Below are 10,074 nucleotides of genomic sequence, written 5' to 3' on the forward strand. Positions count from 1 at the left end.
TTAAAATACTGAACTAGTTTAGATTCATATCTTTGAAAAAATATAAAAAAATATCTCAGTAGGTTCACACAGAATAACGTAACACCACAGGATGATAGATCATTTTTTAAGAAACTAATAAAAATTCCCAATGGGGTTCCTGAGTAAAATGGCTGCATATCAGAGGCAGCATAATATAACAATCCATTGCACAAAATAAGCAGATAGTGTTGTTAAAGGTAGCACCAGTTGTGATGCTTAGGGCCATATGATTTTTGTGATGTGGAAAATAAAATGGAATTTCACGGAAATCACTCTTTGGGCAAGAAGGATCATGTATGTAAGGTCTATTGTCCACTGCCTGCTCCCATATATATATTTACGCGGACTGGGCTCTTGCCTCCACACCAGTGAGGTAGGAAGCCCCCTAGGACCTCCGTATGGGAGGCTGTGTGCCTATGAAATCCCTCAATCCCATCCAAGTTCCCTTATCTCAGCTGCTGCAGGTCTGGGGAGTTAGGAGACGAGGAGGTGGCGGAGGAGCTGGAGGTGGAGACATCCGGCGTGGCTACAGGAGGCAGTTCCTCACAGGCGAAGTACTCCTTCAGGGGGGCGAAGAGGTGGCGGATAACTGGTACGCTCCACGCCTTGCCCAGCAGCTTCTGTCTCTGCTGTCGGTTCATGTTCCTTGCATCGGTGTAATGTTTGGGGAAACCAAAAATTCTGGGGAGAAAAAAACAAACAAAAAACATCTGCCTCTGCTCACCACTGTTTAATCCATCGTTTCATAGGAATTTATTGATCATTTGATACGAGGGGAAAGGAAAACTAATTCTGGAGACTCCGGAAGAAAAGGCATTAAGACACATACTTTTCCACCTCAGTGATCCAGAGGATGTCTTCTTTTCCTTTATCCATGACAGGCAGCAAAGAAACATTTTTCCCCTGCTTCAGGGAGTTTGACTTTGTTGTGATTGTTCTCACTTTGGTTACCTGGAAATAACATTTCCAACAGTAGTGAGTTTTGCACTGTATTAAACAGGCACACAGCTTCTCATGAGATCACTCTATTAAATATGAGCAGCAGATTTATTTACTCACCCTGGCTTCCCTGCCGAGCTCTAAACACTCCTGGAGGTTCAACTTGTCCTTCTGGGAGGCTGTGATGGGCCTGATGAGGCAGGACACAGAACATATGAATTTTGTTTTTTTTTAAATCACCCATTTTTAATTCGACAAACAAAACAGGAAGAAAACAAAGGCCTCCTTTTGTTCAATAAGTCCCACAGTGCAAAACTTTTTATCAGACAGGCAAAGGAACAGAAGAATTTAAGCCTCATCAGCTAAAACTACCCGTAAGAGATTTTTGAACTGGGAGTGGGACACACATGTTGACTTTTCTCTTTCCTAAGTAGCATTTTCCTGACTGACAGATTTTTTGTGTCTTAAATGCTTTAACACTAGAACTGCCAAAGCCGTCATTTTGACGGTTCTGAGATTTTAAAGAGAAAAAACTTTATTTACATTAATCATATGTTGGTCATTTTAACTGACTTTTCCTGTCTCAATATTTGTTTAATTTTCACATAGTTGTTCTAATAAAATAAACAAGTAAAAATAAATATTGTTCATTTAACCTCGATCTCCCACATCCGTCATTTTGACAGCTCTATAAGTTCCATTGTAAATTCTTCCCACTAAGATTGAATGCAGAAAAAAATGCCTTTCGGCTTTAGAAAAGCTTCAAAATATTGATGATAGAGATTCGGGGCGGACAGGGAGAGACCGATGAGGTGGGTAGGAAGAAGCTCAGATTCTGACAGCGAGTCTGAGGATGTTTACCCACCAATAGAAAAACGCAGACGTATCAGTGACCCATCAGACAATAAGGAAACTTTTGTTCAATTTGTGTAATTATAGAGATTGCAGCAGAGATTGACGGATACAGGTTTATCAAGGCCGATTGCAATATCCATTATGTGGTACCGATATTCTCAGGCCAATATTTTGAGCTAGCATTGGTTGCTCTTCCTCCAGCTACATGATAAAAGAAAAAAAAAAGACAAATGCTACACAGATCTCAATTCAATCAAAAAACAAAGACGTATTAAATCAAACAAAACATCAGCAATTTAAAGCAAAGGTAGGGGAGAGGCAATGCATTCTCTCTACATGATCCCAAGTCATGGCTGCTGAAGGCAAATGTGTGGATGCATCAGTTTATATCAATACGGGACAAACAGTACAACCAGGGGTTGGCGTTAAGGATTTTTTGCCCTTCGGGCAAGTGGCTTTTACATTTCATTTGCCCAGAAACAATTTTTACTTGCCCAGTATAATGTTTGATAAATATAGTTCCTAATACTAATTTTTGTATGTATATATATATGATAGAATTACTGCTCTAAGTGGGTTGCTCTGTCAACTAAAGGCATGTTTTACAGTCACTATACTCCAGTTAATAATCGATTACCAAATTAGTTGAAATTATTTTAATGATTACTTAATCATGATTAATCAGATTAATTGTGTCAGCCCCCAAGCAGACGTTTGTGGATGCATGTCCACATGGATCGTCACCCGATGTCACTGCAGACTCAGGTCCTTCTAACACATAACAGTTATATAAAATATAATGTAAGTTAGATTAGTTTGTGCATTTTTTATGAGACATTTATCAAAAATGGAGAGTGATAAAAGTGCCTTGTGGGATCACGGCTATTTCTTGGGATTTTTAAATATTCCCACCCCATTATTTCTCCAATCAAGCCACAAAATATCAAAAGATTTCTGGAGGATTTTTAAGAGGAAGATCTGACTAAAAATAAATAAATAATAACATCTAGTAAAAGAAGGAAATGCAAACTAGTAAAAAACATCAAAGCAAAACCTAACAGGAAAATTGTTATAACACAGTAATAGGTCTCACCGGCTCATTCCAGGAATGTTTCCCCAGAAGTATCGAGCTCTGTTTGCGGGGCTCACTTTCACTGCGTCCACCAGCACAGGGTTACACTGTTAAACAGAATCACAAGACAACAGCAATCAGCGCCTTAAATGTTCCACCTGGTTCAACAACTGGAGTAAAAAACTCATCTCAGAAGTGAAGTGGATGCTCACCTCTAGGAAACGGCAAATGTTGACTTTGTCGTGTGTGTTCATGAAGACGACGTTCTCAAAGAGCCAGAAGAAAGGCCGAGGGTCGTCCTCTTTGGGCTTTAGCAGCTGCAGGATGCGGTAATAATCAAAAAAGAGTCTGCCGGTGCCTTCTGTCATACAGAAAGACAAAAAAACTAAATCATTCGGATGAGAGAAACATTTGTGGTGCCTTATTGCTTGTTCATAAATGGACCTTTTTATAATCTTTTTTTTATAATAAGTCGAATTGAACTAAAGAAAGGAATCTTTTTCTGTTATTTTACGTGAGATAAAAACCTTTGGAATTAATGTGTCTGAGTGACTTGATTGAACAGACTTTAAAATGCCTCTAGTTGAGGTTTGCTTTGAATTAGAACTATAGAAATAAACTGAATTAAAATACATGATACAAAATGCAAAAATACAGCAAAAAACTGTTAGCACTGAATCTTGTAAATTCACAAAGAAAGTGATGCCATATTACTTTAACAGGATATTTTACTTACAGGTAGGGGTGTAAATAATAATCGTTTTGTACCGATGCATCGATCCAACAGTCGACGATACGATGCATCGATACGTCCGCAAGAGAATCGATTCATGTTTTTTTTTCCCCCGGTCTATTTTTATCCATTTGCTCCTGGGCGTAATTCTCCCTCCCGTGCTGCGGGGCCACTAAACCTATTTTGCCCTCCTACCTCGCTTCCTGGTTATACTCCTAAAGCAGTGTGTTGCAGTGAGCTTGACACAGACATTTTTGATTTATGCTCAATATTGAAGCGTGGTCTGTGCTACACACTGTGGGTCTAGATACGGCCGAGGCGGCGAGGAAGTGGGGGCAATTTTAGTCCGACGACATAGGGACATGAGGGCCAAAAAGGGCGGAGATCCAGGTGGAAAAAGGGTCCCAGTGCACCTCACTCTTCTAGCTGGTCAAACCTCACGAGTTGTTTTCCGCAATTTCGGCCTCCTGTCTGTGGCACTGTTTGCGCTCAGCTACAATTTGGGAGAGGTGCATCGGAGCGTCTGTGGAGGGGGCGGGACGTCTGGAGCCGAGGTATTGCATCGCACTCATCACACCGATTATGTGCAGTATTTTTTGATGCAACTTTTCTACTTCTGTTATTTGCTGTTGTTTCTAAAAAAAATAAAATGCATAACAATATTACAGCTTTCATTGATTTAGTTCAAACTTGAAACTTTGTTTAGCCTGTAAGGTATATAAAGATACTGAATCGAATCGCCATGATGGGTGTGATTTACACCCCTACTTACAGGCTTAAAAAAAAAACAAAAAAACACAGCTACGTACCATAAAGGCCTTTCCTGAGTGGATTTACAATGGAGAGGTCGTTACACGGGCTCCCCCCTATCAGCAAGTCAAACGGACCCCACTTCTGGATCTGAATACACAAAGCAGGTGAAATGAGACACTTCTTGATCCCCATTTTAAAATAAGGCTGGTCATATTCAGGAAACAGGAAGAAAGCAGAGGGAGTTTTAACAAACCACATCATCTGAGATTAATCGAACATCCCCAACATGAATGATCTTCCCATCATGGTTGATGCTTGCCACAGCAATGGAATCCTCACAAATCTCGGAGGCGATGTATTTTTCCACCTTAAAGCCAAGATCTTTCAGCACCAGGTAGCCTGTGAAGGTGAAAAGTTGTCACTTTTTTTCCTGATTTCTCGCAGACCTACTGACATCTCACTACAATATTAGGAAGAGTTGGAGTAGTTTGCAGCAGAGCTGGATGCAGTTTACAGTAGAAGCCACTCAAAATTTCCCCACTTTCCTTGATGAGCCTTTGGCTGGTCCCCTTTTTAAACATCAAACTTTACACTACAATATTCTTTCTGTCATGATTTGTGGAGATTAAGGTCTAACGTGAAGCGTCATCTCCTGGTCAGACCCTGTAATTCAGTGAAAGAGTGGAGTAACGATAAAAAAAAAATATGCTGGGTTAATGGGGAGGATTTTCCTGGGAGTTGCAGGGGAGTCAGCTTCCATTTGGCTGGTGTTTGACTGGGAAGGGGCATTTTGAATGGCTGCTACTGTAAATAAGATGTTAAGCATACAGAAGTCAATACAAAAAGCCAGACGCAGCTTTATTCGGGGCAAATATATTTCCAAATGTGGGAATTCGGGACATTCGTTCCTGCTGTTAGCATGTTCTTGTTCTAAATGAAATTAGCCTCTTATTCTTTCATTTCCAACTTTGACTTCTCCCTCTGGCGGTTAGGAAAAATCCACAGAAAAGCTGCACCTTCTTATAAGCTAAATGGTTTTAAAGTGTGGGGGGAAAAGTAGTGGCTGATATTCCAGAAAATATGGTAAGTAACATTCCATTTCTAATCCATGGGATTCACTATGATAAGAACACACTTAGCAAACTTGTAGCTACAACAGCTTCAACTTTCCAAAGTAGGCTGTCTTCCTGTTTAGAACGGTGTTTATGGGATTTTTTTTTATATATATATATACACACTTTTTTCAGAAGCACACTTTAGAGCTCTTACACTGATGCTGGATGAACAAGCCTCTGCTTTAACTCATCCTAAAGCTGTTCTATTGGGTTGAAGTCACCAATCTACCCAAACAAAGTACGGACAAGTTTATATTCTGAAGCATTTAGAGCTCCTTTCAATGCGACCAAAGAGCCAAGCACAGCTCCTGAACAACAACAACCCAACAGCATAATTTCCTCTGCAACTAACTTTACATTTGCTCCAATGAATCAGAAAAATACAAATAAGTAGAGAGCTCTAAATAAAATTCATAGCTTAATTCCCAAGTCAACACTTGGAAACTGAAACTCAGTGGATGTGTTTTAGTTTTGATTTCTCTTCCAAGAGTGCTTTGACGGTCGAGCACAGAGAAGAAAAACACAGAAAGCATGTTTGATTGTGGAGAGTTTGGATGCAGTGAAGGAGTGAAAGAAAAACACCAGCAGTCCTAACAGACAGTAACTAGTTGAGATAAACAGAACAAGCGTGCAGAAGCCTTTGGAGCTGGACTCTTACCCGTCCCGATGCCATCGAACAGAGACAAAACTCGGAGAGGTCTGCGGAGTTTAGTGGGAATGGATGGGTAGACACGATGAGGCTCCTAAGTCAACAGAACACTGAGTTAATAAAACATTAATTTCCCCTCTCCCATTCCCCTGTCCCCCAGAGGCCTGGGAAACCTGTTAAAGTGCCTGACATCATGGATTCTAAAATATCAAAATATATTAAAGGAACTAGAGGCAGTATGAGGAAGGGAGACTGAACCAGGGACACGACTGGCGCTGCGGGGAACAGCAGCTACCAGCCAAGCCGGCATGGAGCACAGAAAGGCTTTACGACAGACAGTAATCATAGCGCCTCACTGGTGATGCTGCAAAGCCTCGAGATCACCACACATATTTTATGACAGCAACAGGGACCATATTAGGGGTGTAAATCACACCCATCATGGCGATTCAATTCAGTATCAATTTCCTGACTCAAGGATTCCATTATTTTCGATACTCAAGAATACACTTCTATTCGATTAATTGGTTAATTTTTTTCATTTATTTTTTTAACTTAAAGGTTAGACAATGTTTCAAATTTGATATAAATCTATAAAAGCTGTAATATAGTTATGCTTTTTATTTGAGAAACAACAGCAATGAACAGTAGTAGCAAAGTTGTTTGAGGAGCAAAAGGATAAAAAGAGACAGGAGGGAAAAAAATAAACATGAATCGATACTCTTGCGGATGTGTTGATGCATCGGCTCGTCGGCATGCCTAGACCATATCTGGCGACACAGTAACTAACTAATGTTTATTTTAGCTTAATAATGCACCGACAGAACTTTTTGACACATCGTCAAACTTGGGTTCAAATGCCTTGACCCTTCAACACTCTATGCTCCAATTGTTCATCTGCTCTGTTCTGTAGCTACAAACTAGAAAGCAGTTTGGCTTGATTTACTTTGATGAGTTGGAAAAAAAAGAGTTTATTAATAGAAAAAAATTTTAAGCAAGAAAGTCAAACTCAAAGCAACATCTGTGCAGTCATTTGATCATGATTATGATCCAATGCAGTCATATGCAGTTCTTATTTAGAGCTGCAAAACCCAGCATACGGACGAGTGACAGCGCCTGTATCTTACTATGCCACAAGAATTTCTCAATAAATAAGGAGGGCGCTGTAACAGTTTAAAGATTGGATGAATACTCACAAACTCCATGGCGCTTGTGTTGGCGAATAACTCTTGAACACGAAATCTCCAGTCATCCCTGGGAACCAGAGCACCATGTGGCTGGTGAGGCTGACAGAGGTAGCAGACCCATGGGTCCACGACCTTAAGTGAGTCAAAGGTCCCTGGGCCGGCAAGGATGTTCAGACAGTCTTCACAGTAAGACCTGAAGATCAAACAGCAGATAAACCAGGTGTGTAAAGGGAAATAAACTAAGGCTACGTTCACACTGCAGCCTGAGGTGACCCAAATCCGAATTTTTTTGGCCATATACGACATGGATCTTATTTTTTAAATGGCTGTCTGAACAACACAGATCCGATTTTTTCCAATCCGACCCAGGCCACTTGGCTATGTGTTCCTGAATCCGATACGAATCTGATCTTTTCAAATGCGACCTGTGTATGAATGGCCAGGTCGGATTCATCCGACCTGAATATGCTATTATACTACTATGCGTCTTGCTACACAGAAGTGGCAAGAAAAACAACAACCATGGCAGATGATGGTGCAGGGAGTAGTATTTATGTTAAACCATCTTGAAAAGACTGAGTTTTTATGGTTGGAAAAGATCGCTAGATGCGCTCCAGCACTACCATCCATGTTCACTTCTGTAAACAAAGAGCACGCTGGCCTGTGACGTCACTGCGTCCTCAACTATGCATGCGGGACACTTGCGTTGTATGACTGCAGTTCACACAGGAGATCACATACAAGTCGCATATATTTGGAAATATGAACAGCAACGCAAAAAAAATCGGATTTCGCAAAAAAATCGGAATTGAGCATGTGAACGTAGCCTTTATCCATGGGCTACAGGCTTAAGAAAGAAGGAATACAAACCAACCTGTGGCAGCCATCATGCCCACATAGTATGACCTCCATCCCATAGCAACAGATGGTACAGTAGGACTGGTATCCGTCTTCATCATAGCGATACAGGGTCTCTGTGAAGTTATCCTGCAGGCGGAAAGAGTTAACCACAGGACATGTAACAGGTTACAGATTTAGCCTGGACTGATTGGGACTGGTGTTTCACCATGCATTAATTTCTTTTTCCTCTTAAGAAGAAACAATTATGAAGAATTATTGATTGTCAAATATAGACTCCACATATCTAGAAGGTTCCTCCCTAAGATCAAACCTTTTTTTAATCCATGAAGATGATCAGCTGATCTCCAGACTTTCTGAAGGTCAGTCACACTTTCCAATTATCTTTTTCTTCCACTTTGTTTGAAAAAGCAAAAAACTGACCATACAATTCTCCAGCTAGAAAATAGTTATCTATTTGGCATTTTTGCTAATTACGCACAAAAATGAAAAATCAGTTTGACCATATATATGTGGTAATATCTACTGTATGACACAGGAGACCAATTTCAGTAGCAACACGGTGAATCCTGAAGAGCTACAGGACCCTCCACACTTCCTGGTTAAGATCGTAGCTTTACATACATCATTGAGGAGGATAAGCTCTCTCTTGTCAGCTTCAGCAAACATTACTCTGACCTGAGAGTACCGGCTGTTCCAATATATTCTGGGATTTGCTGTTTTAGCAATCTCTTCATTCTCTAAGGCTAGATGTAATATACGTTTTTGTGGCTCAGGTTTTAAAAAAATGAATAAAATAAAAATAATCACACAGCTGCAACACAAAGAGAGACAGGTTGGCCCATTTCTTACTTTACACTTCAAGCAGAGGCCGCCTTTGAAAAGGGGATGGAAAATCTCTATGTCCTTGGTCCCACAACACAAACAGAAATCTGCATGGCAGGTTGAAAAAGATGAGACGAAAATTATTACGGTATATCTTACTTAGACAAAAAAAAATAATAATTGAGAAATTAAGACGAGCTGAACAATGACAAGTCTAAATGTGTACATTTGCATTTAGAAGTCTCACCTTCAATGTCGAGTTGTGATTCCATGATTATCTTGATAACCATCTCTGTAAAGAGTTTGTTTGGTCAGTAATGAATAAAAACAGACAGATTTTTTTTTAGGTTTGCATTAATTTAAAACACAATAAAAAGGACCCTGTTTGGATGGCTGTTTTAGCTCAGTTAGCTGCTCAGGGCTATCGGAAAGCTCCAGAACTTTATTCATTATTACTTCATTTGAAACAAAATGCTTTGTTTATAAAGCAGGAGAGCAACTCTTTCTGCAGATTTGTTCTTTACAGTTCTGATTAACTGTGCAAATAAAACACATTAATGCCAAATTAACAACAAAACAAATAAGGGTTAATTTTAACCAAGAGCTTTAGCTCAGTTATCTTTTCACAAAGATCCTTTGAAGAGTAAGATGAAACAGCTGCTAACCATGAAGCTGTGATCCAGGGGGAGTTAAAAGTACATTATTATGTTCTTTATAATTGAACAATGTGGTTTTAATTTAAAGATAAAATACACACTTGGACACAAATAAAGCAGCAGTACCATTTCAAGAAGAGCGGGAGGTTAAAACATACCACCCATCTTCTGAGCATACTGTGCTTATTTACCCGTTTCCTGCAATTCAATACTAAATAAACTCATGTCACTTATATAAAGCCGTAGAACATAAATCTTTTCCTATTTTGTCATCATAAGTTGGTGTTTTATATTTAAATTCAAATAGTTTTATGTTTGTGTACGCTTTTATCTAGTAACTCATTCCACAGCTTAACACCACAGTTAGAAATACTCAATCCTTTGCTCTATGTTCTAATTTTGCATGAAATT

The 10,074-nt window shown here is 39.7% G+C and overlaps 1 protein-coding gene across 1 annotated transcript in view; it reads right to left on the reverse strand.

The window, feature by feature from the left end:
• Positions 1 to 354: 354 nt before the first annotated feature.
• The window catches only part of dnmt3b (DNA (cytosine-5-)-methyltransferase 3 beta), a 39,832-nt gene continuing 30,112 nt past the window's right edge, over positions 355 to 10,074 (reverse strand). The window contains exons 13-24 of the mRNA XM_015393577.1: positions 9,255 to 9,299; positions 9,035 to 9,114; positions 8,199 to 8,311; positions 7,334 to 7,517; positions 6,147 to 6,231; positions 4,627 to 4,772; positions 4,430 to 4,520; positions 3,100 to 3,248; positions 2,909 to 2,994; positions 1,081 to 1,150; positions 851 to 972; positions 355 to 702 (exon numbers count right to left, since the gene is read on the reverse strand). Coding sequence (XP_015249063.1) covers positions 468 to 702; positions 851 to 972; positions 1,081 to 1,150; positions 2,909 to 2,994; positions 3,100 to 3,248; positions 4,430 to 4,520; positions 4,627 to 4,772; positions 6,147 to 6,231; positions 7,334 to 7,517; positions 8,199 to 8,311; positions 9,035 to 9,114; positions 9,255 to 9,299 — 1,406 coding nt within the window. The 3' untranslated portion in view covers positions 355 to 467. The remainder of the gene's footprint in view (positions 703 to 850; positions 973 to 1,080; positions 1,151 to 2,908; positions 2,995 to 3,099; positions 3,249 to 4,429; positions 4,521 to 4,626; positions 4,773 to 6,146; positions 6,232 to 7,333; positions 7,518 to 8,198; positions 8,312 to 9,034; positions 9,115 to 9,254; positions 9,300 to 10,074) is intronic.

This window comes from Cyprinodon variegatus, unplaced genomic scaffold (assembly GCF_000732505.1).
Source record: "Cyprinodon variegatus isolate N-32 unplaced genomic scaffold, C_variegatus-1.0 Scaffold649, whole genome shotgun sequence".
NCBI classification, from domain to species: Eukaryota; Metazoa; Chordata; class Actinopteri; order Cyprinodontiformes; family Cyprinodontidae; genus Cyprinodon; species Cyprinodon variegatus.